The sequence below is a fragment of the Branchiostoma belcheri genome, unplaced genomic scaffold, assembly GCF_001625305.1.
Source record: "Branchiostoma belcheri isolate BF01 breed outbred unplaced genomic scaffold, Haploidv18h27 scaffold6, whole genome shotgun sequence".
NCBI classification, from domain to species: Eukaryota; Metazoa; Chordata; class Leptocardii; order Amphioxiformes; family Branchiostomatidae; genus Branchiostoma; species Branchiostoma belcheri.
Window position 1 is genome coordinate 646,656 of NW_017804242.1, and position 23,347 is coordinate 670,002.

At 40.3% G+C, this 23,347-nt stretch overlaps 2 protein-coding genes and 1 pseudogene across 3 annotated transcripts; all 3 read right to left on the reverse strand.

The window, feature by feature from the left end:
* Window positions 1–6,474: 6,474 nt before the first annotated feature.
* On the reverse strand, window positions 6,475–8,050 carry LOC109482390. Of its 2 annotated transcripts, none has more exons than XM_019785094.1 (3): window positions 7,187–8,020; window positions 6,875–7,058; window positions 6,475–6,572 (listed from the first exon to the last, which is right to left on the reverse strand). In XM_019785094.1, the coding sequence occupies exons 1-3, from the start codon at window positions 8,018–8,020 to the stop codon at window positions 6,520–6,522; spliced, it is 1,071 nt and encodes a 356-aa protein (XP_019640653.1). In that variant the 3' UTR covers window positions 6,475–6,519. The 2 variants fall into 2 exon arrangements, with proteins under 2 accessions (XP_019640653.1, XP_019640654.1); XM_019785095.1 differs by having other exon boundaries at window positions 6,520–6,683; window positions 7,187–8,050.
* An 8,906-nt stretch (window positions 8,051–16,956) lies between these two features.
* LOC109482202 (putative vacuolar protein sorting-associated protein TDA6) lies at window positions 16,957–19,164 on the reverse strand. The gene is made up of 6 exons (XM_019784897.1): window positions 19,158–19,164; window positions 18,559–18,924; window positions 18,055–18,189; window positions 17,583–17,678; window positions 17,192–17,391; window positions 16,957–16,968 (listed from the first exon to the last, which is right to left on the reverse strand). The coding sequence occupies exons 1-6, from the start codon at window positions 19,162–19,164 to the stop codon at window positions 16,957–16,959; spliced, it is 816 nt and encodes a 271-aa protein (XP_019640456.1).
* A 148-nt stretch (window positions 19,165–19,312) lies between these two features.
* The window catches only part of LOC109482203, a 19,801-nt pseudogene continuing 15,766 nt past the window's right edge, over window positions 19,313–23,347 (reverse strand).

Below are 23,347 nucleotides of genomic sequence, written 5' to 3' on the forward strand. Positions count from 1 at the left end.
ACAGAATGGATAATGTAAATTCACATCAAAATCAAATGAACAAGTATATTAGTAGTACATCAAGTTACGGTAAATACAACTAATAATTTACTGACAAGACACCAGTGTCACCAGAAAGACTTCAATGCAAAATGAAGGTTGCACTGCAGGTTGATATGCTAATTGTTTTCATTAAAAGCTTATTATCACACTAATTTTAGTTAACAGTTATATACAAGACATTTAGGCAACGCCAGTTGCTTTTCTTGGTTCTCAAGTATTTCATAGTAAAAGTCCAACAAGATCTCATATTTTCACATTAAAGTCGTACTTCACTACAGATTATACATGTATGCACAAAGGTGCTGCCTTTTCTCAGAATACTATGAACAGTACATTTCCCGAGCAATTTCCCAAGCAGCCTTCGTAATCCGTGCTTCTCCTATCAAGTCAGTTAGTCAAACTTGCAATTGCCCAAGCCTGATGTTTTTTACTTAGGCAGAAGAGATGCTGCTGCAGTGAGCGTTAGACCAGTTCCCAGAAGTGGCCCTTGTGGATTTACACCTTTAAAGCCATAGAAAATTAGTGTTCTTCATTCATTCATTAATTCATACATGTATTGCCTAAAGCAGTCAATATTAGCTGTAAGTTTCCTCCAAGAATATTATGAGACAGTGACGGTCGGTGCCATTTGAAACGGTCGGTGCCATATCCGAACGTACTAGTACCATAATTTCTTTGAGAGGCAAAATCATTTAAAATGTATAAAAGAGACCATCTTCTTTGCAGATGTACGACAGAATTGTGAAAAAAAGGTAAAGATTTTGATGAAAAAAAGCACAAGCTTTGATTCGAACCCGGGTCAAAAATCCTGCTCCTAAAACCCTAATCTTCTACAAAACGAAACATCACGGTGTGGAGGGAGCGTGTTACTCGTACTACACTCTAAGTTTGCCGTTCTGGGACATGGCAAAGTGGCAACGACCGTTTACAAGACGGAAATCAGCGGCAGTGGGAGCTCGGTGGCTGGTCTAGGTACGCCCTGTAAGGAGAATAAATGGAGATATAAACAAGAGTTCTTCGAGCTCATTTACATTCCCCCTTATTTACTTAATCTAAATATCAATATGTTTCTCTCATTCTCAATTACATATTAGTATGTCACAAGTGTTCCGTAGGCCTATGATGGAATACAGCAGATTTATAGAACTTTCTCATTAATTATGGAAACTAGCTCCTGATTACGTCAAGCATTTACATATCAGTATGTCCCAAGTGTTTCATAGGCCTATGTGTGGCTATGATGGAATACAGCAGAATTATAGAAATTCCTCTTTAATTCTGTTCAAGTCAAGCATGACTTAAAGGCATCCAATGTAGTTTTTAGGGCTTGGAAACCCTAGTTTCTAAAGCCAATATTCTAGTCACTTATCTACATACTGAGTCAAAACCACACTTTCCCAATGTATATTGACCCTCCTGGAGCAAAAATACCCAAAATTCCGAAAAAAATGGTTATTGGAAGGACCCTACAATGATTTTTAGGGTAGCACCCAGAATAGAAAAAAGACTCATCTTGGGGCTCACAGTTTCTTCAGTTTTAAATACCAAAAGTATGAAATACTGATTGAAATGTGCTAATGTGACGCAGTATGTGTCAATATCCTAAAGATTGCCTTATTCAGAATATTCCCAGTTTTGATGCTCTGAAATCGCATTGGATGCCTTTAAGCTTTACCTACGTACTAAAATTATGACAATAAACATGAATACAGTTTATTGTGTGAAGTACCTGTCACCTGACAGAAGAAGGGTCGTTCCTTTTCGCATGAGGCGTCCCACCAAATGGCTCTATTTTTGCTCATGTGGTAATAAGATAGGACGCAATTTCGCTGATGGTTTACACCAGGTCGTCCAGGATCCCACAAGCTGTACTCGCCAAGTGCAGAGCCATCCACCCACTCAAACTTTCCTTCCTCGCGCTGGTCGTGAAGCCCGATCCAGTAAAAGTGAAGGGTTTTGCCCGGACTCTTGGAGAGTGCATATAGGTAGGTGTTGGTCTCGTCGTCTCGGGGCATGGCCAGGGTGCCGCCGTCCTTGCGGCAGATCTCGTCCGCTCTGCTGAAGGTCTTTGGTGTGCTGAAGAACTTGTAGCAGGTTCCACGGCCCAACTTGGTATAACCTTCGGGACAGGGCACTAACAGAAATAAAACGTGTGTTTTAAATAAACGTGTGTTTTAAATAAACTAAACTAAAATAAGTTATATTTAAGTAATGAAAAAACAGAAGGTACATGTAGATTTCTGCTAGATTTGTCTCAAATGCATTAGTGAGTGGCTAAACCATGAAGCTGGCTCGTTACGCCGCGAAGGGCTGTTATACCGGCTATACAGATACAGGAGCTGGTGTGCTATGCCGAAGGGTTGTTATACCGGCTATACAGATACACAAACCAAGCATGACGTGATGTGTCACCTCGGACGCGTCCAGCTGTTTGTGGATGTCCCGGTGGTCCAGCAGGGCAGACGGAGCGTCCCGGCAGACCGGGCGGCCCTGCAGGGCCCATCGGCCCGTCTTTTCCAGGTGGCCCGATAGACACGGGGCCGGCTGGCCCCACTGGCCCCATTTCTCCAGGAGGGCCAGGAGGCCCGACAGACACAGGACCAGCCGGCCCCATGGTGCCCTTTGCTCCTGGAGGGCCTGGGGGGCCCACAGACCCAGGTCCAGTCGGCCCCACTGGCCCCATTTTTCCTGGCGGGCCAGCTGGCCCCACGGGCCCCTTTTCTCCCAAAGGGCCAGCTGGCCCCATGGGCCCCTTTGCTCCTCGAGGGCCAGCGGGCCCCACAGACCCAGGTCCAGTCGGCCCTACTGGTCCCATTTTCCCTGCAGGTCCGGGCGGTCCCATGGCTCCCTTTTCTCCCGGGGGTCCAGGAGAACCTGACATAAAAAGAATGGTTTAGTTTTCGTGAATTCTGGATCCGCGGACTTTGTGGCACCCAGACCAACTTGCAAACAATTAACAAGACTGGAACGACAGCAGAAACTGAGATGCAGAATCAATCTCGGGACACAGTACACTGACTACACCTCAGCCCTATGCACAATGAACCTCAACTCCTTAGCAGAACGGTTTCAAATAATTTCACAATAAAAAGACAAGTTTGCCTGATTATTTCAATGAATATAATATCAAAGTACACCTCATAGGAATAAAGGATGCTGTGAACCAATGCAAACAATATCAATTGGATCAGCATACAGAATGATAAGCTCTTATATGGTAGTAAATTGTTTACAAATGACATTAACTGCACTTTACTTACGATTCAGCTCAGCAAGTCGCAGTTCAGTCTTCCTGTTCAGTTGGGCAACCTCCTCAGCTAGCCTGGCTGTCTCCTTGGAGTACACCGTGGTTTTAACTTTCAAAAAGGACAGGTTGCACTAAATGTATAAGCACATGCGATAGCTCACACCATTTAGCAAAAAAAAAAAACAGACCCAAACAAACCATTTTCCATTAGTGATAGACATGGCGGATTGCTTTGCTTCTACATACGTATATATCTATAATACCAATAATAGATATATCCTATTCTGACTCTCTATATCGTGTTGGAGATAACTTAAATTAGTATGAAAATGCATCCTTCCATTCCTTTTTCGATAAGGTACCAGACCTGCAAAATATGGCAGCAGTATAGCATTGGCCACGACGAACACAACGCTGGTGTATTGCCACAGCTTCTTGCAGAGACCCCAGCATTTCGTCCCCCTGCTGTTAGCTTCTGCAGCGTAAGTCGCGTCTAAAGGAAGAAACATGATGGAATTGAATACAGAAATCAGGAAGGCTATTATTGTAATTCCGCACAAGGTACAGTCCTTGCTGAAATGAACCACAGTCAGGAACTTCCTCTCCCCTCCTCGAGTTGACATTACCAGCAGAGACACCATACAGAAACATCTACTGGCTACCCTCAGAACAAGATCAAACCGATTTCAGAACAGTCCGATTTTCAATATGACCTATCTGTCAAACAAGCAGTACCAGTGGTAGCAAAACCTACGCATGGAACGTTAAGAATTGTACAATCATCCATTTAAGAATCACTTCCATTTAATTGTGTTTAATGTATTTTAAAGTGTACCTTTTAAGTGTACTTTTTAAATTATCATATGTATAGAAACAAGCAATTCAGCCTATGGCTGCTATGATAAATAAACCTTTCATTCAACCTTTCATTCATTCAGGTACTTTTAGCGTCTTACCTGCTCTGGAGGCGTACAGAGGATTCGGTATGTTTGCAGCGGCGTCCGCACGTGACCTCCAATCAGTCGGTGGTGGCTGCGTGGGCGTGCCACCTAAACAAAAATTACGATAAAACTGCATAAATTTAGCAGTCTTTTACAAAGATATTCGATGCAGTTTTAGGGCTTCAATGTTCTAGTCACCTATTTACACAGTTTAAACAACACTATCCTACTGTATTCATTAAACAAACGTGCGCTTCTGTAACATTGTAACAGGTTGGGGACGTTTACAAATAGAGACATGAACAAAAATGATTACATCGAGCTTAGGTTGATAATGATTTAGTATATACCAAGGCAACGTGAAAACCGGAATGCTAAGAATAAAAGCACTTAAAATCTGGGAAACCTTTAAACTGCGATTGTTTTGTTCCCTGGGAACAGCAATAAGGAAGTACTCCCCACTGTGGCTTCTCCGGCAGCTTGAATAGTGAATTGACCCCCCCCCCCATAACCACATAAAACTCATAAACATCCTAGACTGTCTGCCCCAGAAACAGATTAGCATAATACTGGTCACTGTTTTTTAAACGAAAACACAAAACTGAAGAAAAAAGCGTCTAACAATTCAACCCATTTTAGGGAGAGAAAATTGCTGTTAAGATACTATGGGTCCGGAGATTAGAATTGTTTTAAGAAATGACCCAAATTTAAAAGATTCTTAACTGACTGGATACAAGTACAGGGACTTTCGTATGGTCTGTTACAACTAAGATCCAACTAAACTAAATACATGTATGAATCAAGTCATCCTACGTACAGAAAATACGTATGCGGCAAAATACGTACAGTATATATGTCAGCGGCAACATTAGAGGCTTACATGTAAGTATTCTCTAACGTGCACTCTCTCGTATCTAAATATTCTTTAATGTATTTCCCTATTTAGCACACTTGGATATGGATTATCTCCTCTTAAAATGTACTTGAATTTATTTAAGGGATTTAATGTACTTAACAAGCGGAAAAAAGTGAACAGCAATAACCAATAAGCGCTTATCATTGCATAGTGAACAATCCATTACAATGACGAAAAAAAAACGTACCTCCAGTAGTACCAGTCTGTGCCTGTTGCTGCCCTCCGGCCGAGCTCGACATGATTTGATCAGTTTTAGGATTCTGGACAGCAAAACGCGTCCTAAACCAGACAAAACGCGTCCTACACAAGACAAAATGCGCCCTTCACCAGACAAAAACACGTCCTACTCCAGACAAGACTTGTCCAGATTTAAGCCTGCCTCAACACCCAAACCAATCTGTACCTTTGATCAGCGCAACCAACATAAAACATAATACCAAAGGTTATCAAAAAAAGCCACTCTTTCAAAAGTCGAGACAAATTATATGAAATTTTATTACTTCTATGATTTAATATTGAATCAAGCTTTATAATGAATATGATCATTTCTGACTGATCTTTTGCTCAAACGTTGCGAAATATATTGTGTACATTAATGTATGCGAATGCTGGAGAAAAACATTGTACGACGTTATGAATCTAAATAGAATTCCACGATCTCATACCTTTGCTTTCTCGTACACAGTAAGTGTTATCTTCGCCTATAATGTAATTAAACTCATTTATAGGATGGGATTTATTCAAAACCTTTTAGCATGCAAAAACCTTTATCATCAAATTGTGAAAGTCTGGGGTATATAAAATATGATAAAAATGCTATCATATGCATGATATCTGATATTGCCATAACGTAAACATGAATTAAAAAAAACATTTGAATAAGAAACTAGACCTTAAATAAAGGGTAGATAGTGTGTATTGTTGGTACGAATTTGTTCAGCCACATGAGTTGAGTGTATATATTACCACATCTTAACCTATTATGTTTAAGTTGCGGATTCCAAAAAAGGCATTATACATGTAATTGCAAACCAAAATATAACTTAAAATTGGTCCCTTGTTTATGTAACGAGATGCACACACAAAATATACAACATATCATACGCAAAAAACAGTTACTCATTGACAAGCAAATAAATATGAATTTTGATTTTCGTAAATCATATCCAGTTGCTTGAGTAGCTGTTTTGGGGCATATCTTATTACCTGGATGTCTAATAACCTTCACCGATGATACATATTATAGTTCAGGAGTCTGTATAAAGTTAACATCTTTCTAATAAAAGAGTTTTCTCTTCCTTCAGTAAAAACAAAGGCAATTACACAGGGGCAGTCTATTTATCTGCTATACTGATCTACGGCCATGTGTACATTTAGATAACTCCCCACTCCTTGATCTCCTGAAGAATCCGCAGCAGGTCTTGATCTGCAGGAAGGACAGTGAAATGGATAAAACATTCGATCACCCCGTACAGACAGTCGGCTTCGAAGTCTGCCTTCAGCTGTTCCAGTGTGTAGCTCTGTGAGCCCGAGGATTCTACATGTGTAATTGGAACACAAGGCTTTATTGTTTATTGAAAACCAAAACCCATCACAATTGTGTGAGGTTTGTACAAAGGCTGGGCATTGATACTTCTTTTTTCTTTTAATGAGATGAAAATCATTACAACTGTAGAAACAAAAAAAAACAACAGAAAATGTGTATAGTAGCGAAGTGCGGGTTCTCACCGTTTGGACCCAGGGTCTCCATCAGTTTGTGGTGATAGTGAGCCAGGATGGCGTCCCTGTGGTCGTGGAAGACGTCCCAACTCGCGTTACAAAGAAACAGGAAAGTCAGGTCGTACGTTGGTGGCAGGTACCTGGGCGTCTGCCAGTCCACCAGCCGCACGTCGGTAGGCACATCTTCAGCGTACTGTGTTCGAAACAAAAACCACGGCAATAATCAATTATCTTGTAAAAAAATTTAAGAAAATTAACAATATGCAACACAAAAATTGTTATGTCCCCCATAATGTTTAGGAAAAACGCATAAAGTCTTACCTTAAACATGATGTTGTTGTTCCAACATTCGGCGTGGCTAAGCACCTTAAGCCTCGGCCTTGGATCCGCCTCCATCGGATTCAGAGTGCCTAACTTCTCCAGACGAGCTACAAGGTCTGCCTGGTCGGGGAAAGCTGTGGCGAATTCCGTGACGGCTTGCTGATACACGTAACTTGTAACATCCCTCCACGCAGCTTTGGCACCTGACAGAGTCGTGATCCAGTCGAACTTCTCGGGAAGAGGCACCCCTGAACGGATCTCCACCCGGTGTGACAGGCCGTGTACCTGCGCCAGGGCCCCGGCTGCAAGCATCATCTCATCACGGCTTAGCGACTGGCGGTTGACTTTTATGGAGAACCCCTGACTTTTCAGGTTCTCCATAACCCTGACGGACACCTTGGAGCTCGGGTCGGTGGCGGCGAAGTAGCATTTCGGAAGGAACAAGTCATCTTCATTCCCTCGCTTAGATTTTTGCTCTTTGCTTGGGATTGCCACAGATAGGAACTCGGGGATCGCTTCTGAATAAAACTTGACCTCATTCGTCTCTGCTTTGATCTGCAGGTCCTTTGTCCAATGTTCCATCACTGTCAGCGGCCGCTTGAAATCTGTCAGCTTGGCGACGAGACTGTATCGCTGACTCGCTCCATTTCTAATGCCCACGGCATCAAAAGCGATGATGTCGCTCAAGAATCCCTCGAATTGGCTGATGGATCCCTTGACATGGACGTCCGTGATGGAGACGCCCGGGAGGTCCTTCTGCAGTACCTCTTGCACCCAGGAGGGGGCGATATCTTCTGCAGACTGCGGAATGGCGATCTCGGATGCTGTTGCCATCTTCACGAGTATTTCCCTAGAAAATAGAAAGTATTTCCCTTAGAAGAAACAATGTTTACGAAATACTCTGAGTTTGCAGAATGTATGGACTGACCTTTGGACTATATTTCTATCATTGATCTATCAGAGAGTGAGACAGAGCGTGAGTTGGTTGCCCAGTTGCGCCGCGGCCGCTTCTGTCCGAACTAAAGGTAAAATTAAGTCGCTTGAACCAGTCTAACAAACTGAATACAAAACTCAATTTCAATAAATCTTGATTTTTCCTTAAACGTTTCCCAGATTTAAAAAAATTTGCTTTTATTCTCACATTTTGCTTCGCGCAACCTATTGCTAACCCGGTGCGCTACCAAAAAAGGACCCCACATTTCCTTTTTAAAGGCTCCTGGCCCATGGAATATCTTTCAGTAAGAGGAAGCAACATTTTTAGATATAGATGAACTGTTTCTCGGAAATGTATAGATATACATTTCATTCTAACAACATTAATCCAAATGTAGAAGTCTATAGTAACTATTATTATGGCTTTACCAAACTATGTGTGGTGAAGCATATTGTGTTCTCTAATGTTTCTTCTTCTCCTCCTCCTTCTTCTCCTGCCATTTCTTTAAATGGATTCAACTCTGCCATTTTTGGGCCAAATAACATGAAATTTGGCATGAAGGTAAATACCACAAGTATTTTTTTCTTCATTTTTTTGGATACAGAATTTTAGAATTGTTTTATTTGTTTTTTGTTTTTTTTGTTGCCATTTTTTTTTACAAAATCTGTACCTTTGGGGTTATGTTGTGCTTTTGTATGGTATGTTAATTTTTGTATGTTAATAGGTATGCTTTATATATCTACAACAATGCATTATAATTTTGGCATATTCTCTGTTTAATTTGATAATTTGGGACTGTTTTTAGCTCACAATTCATACCATATTGACAGTATGAACTGCATTCAAGTGTTTTGGTAGATATGTCAAACTTTCCTGCTCCAGTATTGGAATGCGGGGCATAAACGCGTTTTTTATCTCGAAAATCAACAGTTTGCATTATGCAAATGAAAAAATCCTAACCAATAATGTAGGGAATAGCTATCCAACTGTTGTATTCTAAGTTATATGTTACTTCATATTATAGTTATATCAATGTAAAGCATTGTTTTCCCCTGCCTTTCTCCTTCTTTCCCTACCATGTCGTAAAATGGATTCAATTTTGGGGCCAAACGACCTTACATTTACAGAAGGCGTTGATAGATTCCATTGCTGCATGGAGGTATAGACTGTTGGAAAACTTGACACTTTGGACAGTGGTGATATAAGAACAATCCATTTGTGCGGGAGGGGGACAGGTCCATTTTTGGAACGGGGGACATGTGGTGAAGCCATCTGCTGCATTTGCACCAAAGAAATGTCGGCCTTTCAGCTTTCTTTTTTTTTTTGGCGTCGCCATCACAGACGTCCATGTCAAGGGATCCATCAGCCAATTAGAGGGATTCTTGAGCGACATTAATGTTTCTGAAAAAGGTGAAAAACATCTTAATTTGATTGAACATGAGTGACAGTGAACACTTCAGCCTACACGTGAGGTCACATATAATTACTTCTGCCTCAGATGTCTAACCTGTTTTGTTAGTTATGAGGAGGCACTGCCGGAGGACACTTTTCGCTTGTTTTAAAGGCGAACGTTCCAACACAAACATGGGGTCCAAACATCGTCTTACCTTGTTCTACTTCTCACCACCATCATGTGTAGCGAGAAGCAGAACTCCAGTCAGAAGCTCTGAGGAAGGTGTCTGGTAGACACCGAAATGTAGGCAAGACAAGATTGGTAGTGTAAAAGAAAACCCCTATATCCTATACTCTGCCAACCCGTTGAAACTATTTTCGGAAATCGGTCATACGTGTACACCTTTCGAATGCCATGTTCCCCGTGCGTTCGTTCGTCAACCTGCTCGGCGTACCAATTTTTCAATCGTTATCTGTTTTGGCTTAAAAGCTAACGACACATACGCCGACCTTGTAGTTATTTACATGAAGGTTTAGACATACCTTGTTTTCCTTATCACATGCAGACAGCTATGCTAATCTCCGCAAAAACCCTACTTTGGACCCCGCCGCACTGGGTGTATACCCTCCGGCCCCCCTTTCTGAACAATGTTTTTGTAGCTTAATTCGAGCGTAACATTCTGTAGTCGGAAACCAGAAAAAACATTAAAGTGAGAGAAAGAAAGCCTGTGTTACTAAGCGTTCGAAATTGTTCTAGTCTTTTCGAACAGTCAACAGTATGGCAGTCCATGCTTGCTAGTATGAAAATAAATTTGTGCAACGAGTTGAATGACTGTCTATTTAGCGTGACAAACGTTCCTCAGAGATTTGGAGTGTGTAGTAGGCATTTCTCGGTCTCGTAAAAGACCAGTGAGGGTACATCTTCTACACCTAGTGCTTAATGACTGCTTTTACGTTTAGAGCGTCTAACTTCTAGTGCAAGTCTATGGATTATGTACAGCGAATATGTTATATTCCCACCTGTGAGGCACAAATCGGGTGGCGATGTTAGAGATAGTCCAGTGATGACCCTCTCTGACAGAATCACTTCTCCACAAAATGAAGTCGAATCACTTGTCTGCCTACAGCTATGCACCCTTCTGTCACGGTAGTGTCGCGGGGAATGCTGAAGTACAACAACATACCTTTGTTCTGAGTGTTTTGGCTTGACCACATAGTGAAGAGGAATTCGAATATGTGACAGTAGTGTCGTGGGGAATGCTGAAGTTTGACAACTATACATTTTCTTTTGTTCTGGTTGTTTTGGGTTGACATATATATTATGAGGAAGAATACGTGACGTTGCCCTCTCCACAGGCACTTATCATACGCACCGGTGCACAATGACCTGAATTTTAACTTTGACCTTTTCAGGTGAATGGGACAAACTAGTCATTAGAGCGTTCAAAGTTAACAAAGGACCGCTTAGGTAGCGTTTGGGTGATGATGTGTTCAAAAGGATTCAATTACTTAAAAATCTGCATTTCTCCCACACGAAGGAGAGGGAAGCTTTCAGTAAGTGAGCACTTAAGACATTAGTATAATCCCAACTCATCAGCACGTTGACGGTAACGCCGTTACGTACTACATTGTTCGCCTGCGCGAAACCATGGTTTCTGTTGGTCATCGCTGAATCAGAGATTTGTCTTCAAGTGACTTTTTCAATTCAAGTGGCATGGTTTGACCTGCTATTGACCTGAAAATACTGCCTCGCTGGGTGGACTGGCCCACTTTGCCAGGGGGGGGGGGGTGAAATCCTGGTATCATTTCGGTATTTTGGTATAACGTTAGGGGTTCGAAATACACTCTATTTATTCTACGTAGTACGTGGCGTAGCGGGTGTGTGTTTGAATCCTAACGATCGACACCAACAACATACTGTACATTCTAACGGGGCCATTGAGAATGTTTTCCTGTTGTGGATGGCGTTTCAGCACCAGGGACAGGTGTGTTTGCCTGTGTGTAAATACTAACGGTTATATTAAGCAAACGTTAAAGTTACGGTCATATTCGTACGTTGTTTAATACCCGAAAAACCTCTGCTCGCTGTCGAAAAACGTCGACACCTCATTTTGTTGTATATTGTCAGTCAGGTCTCTCCTCAAACGGGGCCCCGCACGGGGTTCCGCGGGGTCTTGACGGGGCCCCGTGTTTTACAGAAAAGATATGATCAAATAATATAATTCATGGAAATGAGAATCCTATGTGCATAATCTGGGGGAATAATATATAATTTTTCAGTCATAAAGATTAACATCATTTGGCGAAGGTATGTGATCGTGCAAGTCTAGTTTTATTTTCTTGTCAAGTCAGAACAGAAGTTCTTCAGGGAACAAGGTGTGGGCTTTTCCAGTTTGAAGTTCTGTAAGTATGATACATGTGCTTCTAAACCGCTTCTAATCAGACTGCATTTCCCTATTGGTGAATGCTTGAATGACTTGTTGAGTCCCTTACAAAACTTTGATGTTTTAATTCCCTCAGGTTGTGAGCTTTTTTTTCATCCACTGGTGTTTGCGGATTGACATATTTCTTTAAACAAGTCCAACGTGTACATGGTCCAATAGCCTCAATTGCACTAAATTGAGCTTAATGTACAGGCTAAGAGCATGGGGGAGGGAGGTTAGGTCAGTGTGATTACATAGAAATCATAAGATCTTTCAAGTTGTTGGAGACCTGACTAAGGGGCTTTTTGGAACCTTTTACTCTGTGGATTGTTCCATATCATCAACATTAATGTTCACAATTCCATATGTAGTAGTTAGAGTATTTCCCTATCTGTCGGTAGGAGCCAAGAAGACTTCTGAGGACGAGTAGATTTTTAGTGAAAGCTGCGGCTTTATTAGTAATCCTGGATGTTACACAAGGTTGGTGTTAATTGGCTTACATTAATCAGCTAACATGTCATGTCATGTCATATATCTACATTCCAACAAGAAACACTCAATTTTACTTGATGTTGTTCATTAAACATTCTTTTGCTATCAGTTTATGCTACTATCTTGGTCATACACAGTGTCGTATAGAATATAGATATAAAGCTATGCATAAACAGTGATAACTTTTCCCGGGAAATATTAGTAAGCCTAAATGACAATTACATGTATGTGTTGATCTCAAGAACTAGTACATTACATTGTTTTATTTTGGTGAAATTTTTGTTCCCATTCAGGATGGAAAGGTTGGATTCTTCCATAATAATAGGAATGGTGAATTGATATTTGAATGTGATTTGTGATAATGTTGATGGGAATTTTGCAATAACCAAACTTTCCCTTGTACAAAGGTTGCATGTCCATGGGAAATTGAGTTTCAAAAGTGATCCGTTGAATCTTTTTGTCTGCCTTCAATGTTTTTCATGATCAAGTTCTTAACAACACAGCCGTATGGATCTTACAAGCATTCACTGTCCTTAAACTATCTTGAATATACAGTTAGCAATAATATTATTATACCTTTGTCCCTTTCCTAATGCAGCATGGCTACCAGGATTTAAGTGTGCACTTACTTGTATGCCATAACAAACTTTGACCTTAAAAATCTGGCTCTACGCAGGGCTCTATGCAAAAATTCTGAATGTGTCTTGGGTACTTTAGGTGATAGATGACATGCAAACTAGTTATGCTATCGTATGTTAACAAATGATCACATGTTAAAATATGATCACATGTCAATGTCGTACAATATTATGAGCTTAATGTGTTACATCTTTCTACATAAGCACAGAAGCTGTTAGCTTCTGGGACTAATATTAATTGTCCAAATTGTAAGGATCCTGAAATTCTACTAAGAAGTATTAATGTCTTTCACCACAAGCCATTAGCATTACCCAGTTAGTACTTTAATAGAGCACTGAAAAACTACAGCTTCATTAGCTTCTACAACAAGCTCAAGGAACTAAAAATGTTTTGCTAATATGTAAGCACAGAAATTGTACTCAACTTGCACAAAAGCACCATGTGTTGTATATTTGTCTTCGTTAGTAGCAATGAAAATCAAGTAGATACCTACTAGATTCTAGGTATATTCTATTTTTTTTAAATATATAAATGCTGAAACACTACAAACACTAACACCAACTTTCATAATCCCACCAAGATCTGGCCTGTCCTGACAAGGGTCACTATAAACTTTTGCCCTCATCTTCACATAATGCAGGTGGAGGTCTTCGCAGATGTTGTTGATATCTGAAGTACATATCTCAAAAATTATTGACTGATGCTACATTGGTAGATTGTGTTTTTTTACTTGGTGGTGTTATGAGAGTATCTGATGTTAAATATTTCTAGAATATCTGGAGGTTAGCTATCTGAGCTGAATCTGTCCCTTAATTACCTGAGTATCTACTCAGCTTAACCTGCTAAAAGCTTAGAATCTTAACACTCAAGCAGATGTTGGGGGAGGTTTGTAACGTTTTCTGGCTGTCCCGGGCTAGTCAGGAAAAGTTACTACTGTTCCTCCCAATATCTGCTTGGAGATGACATCATCACATTCACAGCTGCTGCTGCACAGTTCACGTCTGTTGAGCTGGAACAGCAGAAGGTCATGTAGGTGTCACTCTTCCAGGCCGTACTGCAAGGGACAAGAAAACATACAGTCTAAATTTGTTAGCAACTATTACATTTGTCAAATCTGTTGTTCCTCAAAGAAATAATGAATCAGATGTGTTTATATCTGGGCAGTATATGAATAGAATAGAATAGAAATAGTATAAATATGTTGCACTAGTAAACTGTGATATTTATTTTTATTGAAAAACACTGATTATAATCATAGAGTTGTTTGAGCTCAGTGGTTTTGTTTGAATTTCTCACTATCAAAATCTAGAACATTTGGAAATTTGGTAGCTGCACAATCAACATATAACTTTTTTTACATGTAAAACAAAAAACAGTTACTGAAAATAATGTTATAATCATGATAAATATGTCTTTAATAGGAAACAGTAGAATCCATATTTGATTTTTCTAACCTTCTTATTCTTAACCAATCATCCTATAAGCAGCTGTTCCAGTTGGACCTGTAGTTGATAGATGTTGGCCCGTCGTTCAGTATGCATTCACCCCCGGCCAATTTATAACAGTCACGCTAAAAGAAGATAAAGTAATCGTATAATTTTTACCTGTATGAGTGCCTATGTGTGCGTGTTTCTCCACATTTGCAGTCCTCATAACTTCAGAACACCATAATGGATTGTGATAATATTTGGTATTTGCTAGGTTTTAGAGAGACAAAGATCAAGTTTAGATATGGGCCTCCTGGTGGCTGACCTTGGTACTGCAGCAGAACTGGGTTTTGTATCTTTTGTCCTGAACTTTTGTCCTACATAATTTAGGATGAAATTCTGTAATTTCAGTGTTTTACACAATTATAGTACTTTCTGATACATGTAATGTATGTAATATTGCAGGTGAAACATCAACAGGTACCAGTTATGCAAATAATGACCTAATCTGCATAATTAGCGTGAAAATTCTATGATTCCTTAATGGTGAATTATAGAAATTTTATACCTTGTGACATGTGTTACTTCAAGGACATTGTACAGAAGATATAATGTCTTTGGTTACTTAAAGGTTAACATCAATATGCATAATTATATTATCTTAATGTAGATGTCATTTCATAATGAATGAGGACAATGTTGAAATGAAACATTGCCAAAGGATAGGAATTTTACATGCAAAATATTGTAATTTGAGTTTATGGTAGAGAGAAATAGATTATGGTAAATACACATGTACAACCTCATTTCCATAATCAATGAGACAAATCCAAGATCTCTGAATTGTTTTATGTTAGAATGAAATTCACACACATACAAACACATACACATCTCATTTGAATTATCTATGAATGTTCACCTTGAGTACATTGTACTATAAATTATATAATGTAGCATGACGCAATGGCCAGGGTCAAACGAGTGCAGTAAGGTACAGCCCTTACATGTACCGGTACTTTGACTAAGTACAATATGTATATTCTTGTTTGAGCCCGTGCTGAACACAGAAGAATCAAGGAAGGCACCACAAGGTTCTAAGGCACCTAAGGACAAGGAAGAAAAATGTGGGGTTATCTACCACATAAGTTGCCAGGGAAACACTCAGGGAAACTGAGCGCTCACTAAAAACCAGGTTTCTAGAACATAGACGACCCAGTTCTGTTGCATGTGAGGTGTCTCAGCACATCCACATAGAATCACCGGGACACACAGTGGATCTGGAGGGGGTCAGAATCTTGGATACCGAACAGGATTACTTCAAGAGAGGCATAAAAGAGGCCATTGACTTCAGACAACCTTTGACCCTTTGCTGACGTCACACGTGGGAAAAATCAGGTGTCCACAGTATTTGGGTCAGATAGCTGCAAGACTCAGTGATTCAGTCAAAAATTCCGGTGAGTCAAATTTTGAGTTGGAGAACAGTTTTCATAAGGTTCTATCGAACAGTTTTGAAAATTAAAGACTAAAAAGGTAATAATATTCAACTTCTGCATGAATGGTGAAATTTCAGGTATGTGTACTGTTACTACTTTTTTTACGGTCCCTCACTGACTTAGTCAGATCATGCTTAGTTTCCTTTTTTTTGCTGGGTGCACAGGAAAGGTAACAAACTGAAATTGAGTGGATTGTGCTATCACAAGACAAAAATAATTATCTGGGTACATTATAGATGCTGGGGATTAACCTATTTGGTAGAATACAAAATAGTATTTATCTCATTGCAAGGACATTATTCTATATTATACCTTCGCCAAGAAGGTTGTGTTTTCAAAGGCGTTCGTGTGTGTGTGTGTGTGTATGTCCGTCCGTCTGTGGACACGATAACTTGAGAAGGCCTTGAGGGATTGTCTTGATACTTGGTAGGTGGGTCCGTCATGATGAGACCTGAAAATGATTAGATTTTGGACCCCCTAGCGGCTTGTTATGGTACTGCAGCTGAACTTCCAGTTTTGATATCTCATGATCTAGACATGCAAAAGAAATTTGGTTGGTTGGTAGGTCTTGTGCTGAGGAAGAAGTGACGTGAGTTTGCTTGTGATTTGCTTTGGAACTGCAGGGCTGTCTGATTGAAAATATTCAGAAGAGGATAACTCAACAATCAGTTGACGGTGAAAATCATTAAAGATAATGCATTCAAATCAGGACCTCATTTGCATAATTCATGAAGAAATGCAAGTCTAAGAATGGCATTGTTTGTTAATACATGACTGTCTTTTGGTTGAGAATATGATAAATTGATATAATTCATAAAAATGAGGATCCTATTTGCACAACAGGGGGAATAATCTACAAATTGTCAGTCATAAAGACTAACATCATTTGGCGAAAGTATGAGATCGGGGAACTCTAGTTTATAATGTCCGGTTGCTCAGCGTACACAACTGTTTGACCAGCAGATTCAGGTTAGTAGCCGGACTTTGGGATACAATAGGTCAATGCTTAGATTAACAACTGACAGTGACTTTACTTTTATTGTCATCATGATTGAGGTCTCTATCAATCAAGCTAATTTACCTTGTATACATGTATATTTGGGACAGGCCATTACCTGTGTTATACCAGGGGATCAGGTGCTATTCTCATCCAAGCTGTTAAGCTGACAGGAACTTAAATGAGAATGTTTAATGCGCTGGTTTACCTTCCTGTTACCCCAGCGTCCCTTGAAGTTCAACCATGTCCAGGATCCGGTGTAACCTCCGTCTGGCCGGTGCATGGTGAAGGGTACGTTCTTCCAAGTGTCCCATGCCGTCCCCGCACTGGTTTCATCCTGAAGTTTATTGTTGATGGGGATACTCTTGTATGTGCGGGTGCCAGGGGTGGACCAGAGGCCGTGGCTACCTGTGATGTATAAAATATCAAGGAGATCAGTTGAAATCTCAGTTAGCTACATGTAACAGCAACTTAGGCCTCAAAACTACTAAGGGCTTGAGGAGTAGGTTGAAATTATTCACTTTGAAGCTATTTTTGTAAGATATCAAGTCAGATGTAAGAATTCACTGGTGTGATAATTAAAAAGAAATGATAATTACCCTTTGCTGAATACAAAACGGGATGTGTCCCATCGGTCCGTACAATGTCGCCGGGCTTATTGTAAGTCTGTGATGCAGCATCCCAGTAGTATTCACCTACACCAATAAATAAATTTATAATTAAACTTATTTTGAGTTTGAATTGAATTAACCTTGTGGTTCATTACATGCAGTAATACACATAATTATGTATAATTCTTTTATGCCAGTGCAGTTTTTATCTAAAATACAGTTTGAAGAAATTAAATAGAAAAACAATTGAAGAGAAAAAAAGTAAGCAGCCACTTCAAAATTCTTTCTTTATAATTTTTATTGTATTTGTTCGGCCTGACATAGCACTGCATTAAACATTTGACCTCAGCCACACTATTTAATCAAGACTAAAATGCTGGGCACAACCCAAATGTAGTTTGAACTGACATGCAGGTTTCTGTATGCTTTAAAAATTGGCTTAAAGTCTGTATAGATCTACCTCCAAAATCGTGTGCAGAAACATAGATGCTAATTGGTTGTCCGTTCTCCAATCGAATTTTCATGTGCTCCCAGTCACCAACATGATGCCCAAAAGTAGAGTATCCACCAACACAGGAACCCAAAATACGAACTCCTGTAGCACGAACAAAAAAAAGTAACATTAATAGCAAAAGCCACTCCTATCAACAAGTCGAATCGTGCATCTCAGTAAAGAATAGATGTGTGTTTCTTTTTCTAGTTTTTGCGTATAATGATTTAAGAGGAGTTGATACATTAATAGTGACACAGGTATTTGATATTAACTCACTTTAGCCATGGGTTACACAACGTACCAGTGTCAGGTGCAGCTGTCAGAGTCAGGTGTAAAATAAATTGTCTTCAAATAGATCTTGGCTTCAGGCCTTTAAATAGATATTATATTATAAAAACACTCAAAAATACCTTAATTACGAGTATCTTAATTTTGATATATACACTCAGATAAACCAATGGATAAACCTACCGATACAAACTCGCTTCCCCCTGTTGTAAGGGTAGAACATCCAGTAGAATATGTCTGTAGTGGTCGGGGTGATCTGTTTGGCAACAGCGTACACAGGGGGCTGATGGGAAGATGTGACTCTCTCCCCACTGAAGAAAGGCAGTCTGTCGGAAGCCTCGTCCAGGTGTTGATTGCTGCTCATGTAACAGTTCACGGAACAGGTGGGAAGGGTTGAAGGTGTGCTGGAAAATGCTCTATTGCCATCGTACACCTTAACGTTCTGTAGATGGAATGCGACACTTGAAGGATTGTAGGTCTCACCCTTCGCAAGCCACACTTTTGGTGCATACTTCTTCACTATCTGTTCAGTCAGCGGGACAGGTTTACCTAAGGATCATCATCATATATCATGGAGGTAAAAAGAGAATATATCAGCATAATTCAGCAAAGTCAGTAGGAATAGAATGAGAAAGTAAAGACAGCAGCTCTACTTTTTATGCTGCTTGAAAGAAGAAAATGTTTCATCTCCCCAAGACCACATAACCAAAAACGGCCCTGCAGTTCCAGAACACATTTTCCTGAGATGAAAAGCTATGTAATTGGCCACTAAAAATCAAAACCTAGCATGACTGTAAAGGACAAAAAATACAAAAACTGGAAGTGTTAAAGAACTTAGCTTTCCCCAGCCCATCAGTTTGGTAACGAATTGAATCTGTTTAAATCATTATCAATGTCTCTCATTGAACAATTTATCACACTATTGGATGGTTAAATATTAAGCCACTTCCAGGTACTTGAGGGTGCCAACACAAGGATCCCCGAACACGCTGCTGGAGGCCCTCACAGAGCAGCTGGACCGCGCGCGCATCTGTTTCGGGTGAAAATATTACCCGTCGTGCTTAGCGACCCTTCCACCACCGCCTGAGCTGGACCTCCCCTGACAGCTGCCCCTGATCCATTAACTCAATAATGCCTGTTCAAGGGCTTCGGCAGTTGGTGGTGCAAATTGGGCCGCTGTGGGCACCTTAAGCCCTCGGGATGTGATGACCGTACAGGGCAGACAGGATGTGGATCTGTCGTCCAGCAGGACAACTATAATGGTTGATGTTCACAGACTCGACGTGGCCCAGAGGTTCTTGCTACAAATAATAAATTTAAACTTCCTAAAATGAAAAGCTTAATTTCAGCCAAACTGGGCAACCTATTTCAGAAAGGATTATGAATATCATTTGAACTATTTGCGCTTGTTCTTGATACCATCTGTAGGGTATGGTCATTTCCACGTAAAAAGGAAATTCAGGATAAGAGGTTTTGACAAGATATTTCAATACTATAAGGCCTCGATAAGTGTACTTAACATTACGTAATTGTAATGGAATGTTATGTAATGCATGATGATTTTATGTATTAGTACATGTATCAGACCATGTTGGCATGGTGGCTTTAAATATTAAAAACTTAAGGTGTCTTTTTAATGTCCAACTGTGAATCGGCTTTGTTGGCTTTCTAATACAGTTGATTTATGCTGGCACTTACCGCAAGTATAGCTCACTTCCAGGTACTTGAAGGTGCCAACACAAGTATCCCCGAACACGCTGTTGGAGGCCCTCACAGAGCAGCTGGACTTTCCCTGACAGCTGCCCCTGACCCGAACCAGGCTGTTGGGGCTTCGGCAGTTGGTGGTGTGGATTGCGACGTTGGGGCAAAACCCTCGGGAGGTCCGGCCGTACATGGCAGACAGGATGTTGATCTGTTGTCCAGCAGGACAACTGATGGTCAGTGTTTGGTGTTCACAGACTCGAAGGGGACCTGGCCTTTGCCAGAGGCGTTGATAGATTTCATCGTCTTCGTTCACACCCAATACTTGGTTGCTGCTAGAGCTGATGTAAACTTCTTTCAGCTCTCCTTCAATTTGCTGCCAGCTACTGCCTTGAGGTGTCCCTGCACTTAAACCTGAAAGAAAAGATGCTTGTCTAATAAACCAGGTCTAATCAAAGACGTTGTCCATGGAAAACCAGAGCGTCAAGGGAGTTATAATGTGCATTATCAGCTTGAAATCATTCAGAATAGAAAAAAAATGGATCACGGCGATACAACTAGAAAGAACACTGACTTTCAGTTATTCCAGACAATCGTGTACTTCCCAATATATTTCTGATATGTTTATTATAATTATGATGCATATGAAAATAAGTAGCCTACCACATCGTACGAAGATCTCGTCCTTCCCGTTGACACCCCAGACCTCGCCATTCCCTGACGTGATCTGTTTCAAGTCACCGCTGACCCCTTCCCAGCCGGTTCCAGCTGAAGCCTCATTACCAGACGTTCCCGTGCGGTAGAAGATCAGGTCCTTACTGTTGACGCCCCAAACTCCGGCTGGTCCAACCGACACGAATTTCAGCTTCCCAGCAATGTGCTGCCAGCCTGTTCCTGTACGTATGAAAATGAGAGGACACAAGACTCAAGACAGAGCACAACTTTCATCGGATTTCCTACAAGTTCAAGGGAATTATGACACGATTGATCCAAGCTGTATCTCACCTGCCGGATTGCTTTCTGTGATTCCAGTACGTCGAAAAATGTCATCCCCAGAGGTGACGCCCCACACCTGATTGCTAGTTGAGCTGACATGCACCTGCTTCAACTTTCCTCCAATTGGTTGCCAGCCAGACCCTTGGGGAGAACTCGAACTTATTCCTATAATTAAAAAAAACAAAAGAGTATTGGAGCAAAAATACAGGCATCATGTGCTAGCAAGACTAGAAACTATCAGAAATGATAATAATGAGCATACCTACTTAATAAATGCTTTGAAAAACTCCAGATCTGTCCACTAGATCAGGGGACCAATCAGAACGTACAAGTTAATCAATGACTTACCTAATCGGATAAAGATATAATCGTCGCTGTTGACTCCCCACACGATGTTTTTTCCAGATGAGATCTGCTTTAGGGCTCCGCCAATTCGTACCCATCCTGTGCCCAGAGAAGCTTCGTTCCCGTAAGTTCCAGTTCTGTAGAAGATTTCGTCGTCGCTATTCACTCCCCAAACACCTGATGGACCGACCGACACGAACTTCAGCTCTCCGTTAGTCTGTTGCCAACTTCCTCTCCTTCTACATGTACCTGTAGAGGAAATGGATCCAATGATTAGAAGTTCATGGCACTTACTGTACGATGTACCTAGTACATGTATTGTATGGGTGAAAATCTTTCCCTTTGCTTTTTAATATTTCATTTCTGATTATTCAAATGACTTCTACGTTTACATAATCCATGCATAAGTGATGTCACAAGTATGAAATTCTTTAACCACTGAGGACATAACATTATCAATTATGCAACTTAGGCTCTTATTATGAGTCCATAATAAATATCTGCCATCTTCCACCTGCCACAGTTACATTTTTACAGTAACTAATAAAAAAAAACTGATTAGGGAATGCAATCATTTCAAAAAATCATGCAAAGGTGAAGGTTACACATCCACTGCAGTGTAATAAGATATGCCAAAAAACAATTACTCATGCAAGGTACATAATTACACTTATGCAAATCAGGAGCAGTAAGACCTTTGTCTTCCCAAGATCTACCCACATGCCATCCTCGATATCATAAATCCACTCAAGCCTTCTTGTTGCTGACCAAAAATATGCAGAAACACAGACAGACCGACAGGCACAAAGACAGAATGAACAAAAACAACAATTCGGAGACCTCATACCTCCATGAAATATGCATGAGTTTATGTAAAATTGTTATTGGGGGGATTTGTCTCATTGTATATGGAAGTAAGGTCGTAATTAACAATCTAACTGTTGGTTTTCTAAACTCAAATTACAATATTTTGCGTAAGGAATTCCTTTCCCTTGGCAATATTTCATTTCAACATGTTCTCATTAATGATGCAAATGACCTCCACATTAAGGTAATATATGCATAGTGACTGTATGCATAGTTAACATTTTATATATTAACTTACACATGTTACAAGGTATAAAATTCCCATCATTCACCATTAATAAATCTAAAAATTTTCACATTAATTGTGCAAATTAGGTCATTATTTGCATAGTTGGTATCTGTCGATGTTTCACCTGCCATAGATTACATACATTACATGTATGAAAGTGCTATCATGTAAAACACTAATTGTAGAATTCCCTACTAAATTATCCAAATTTAGCCTTCAGTTGCATAATTGGCACTTGATTATGTACATGCAACCTACATGTATGTATCGGAAACGATGAAAATACGTTGTTTCTTTCTGGACTTATCCGATTTAAAAGATTTCACCAGAAACTCCGGATCCCCTGCAGTTCCTAAACAAGCTGCTAGGGGGACCAAACCTACACCATTTATTCCTGACAGGAAAAGCTATCTGTCACCAAAAAATCAAGACCATAGCATGTTCAGGACAAAAGATACAAAAACCGGAAGTTCTGCCGCAGTACCAAGGTCAGCCAACAGGAGGCCCATGTTTGACCTTGACCTTTGTCTTCCAAAGACTTACCTGCATACTAAATATCATCACAAACCATAAACTTTAAGGCGTTCTGAAGTTATGATGACTACAAATGTGCAGAAACACAAACACACACACACATACACACACACACACACACACACACACACACACACACAGACATACCAAAAACAATACCTCCATTTTTACCTCCATGAAAAATGAGGTACATGTATTGTTTCTGGTGCGTATGTGTCTCTGCTTGGAGAGTAAGGTCCTTCACTGATGACAGTCCCTTCACTGAGCACAGTGCCAGGCAAGTTCGCTGTGATCACAGGT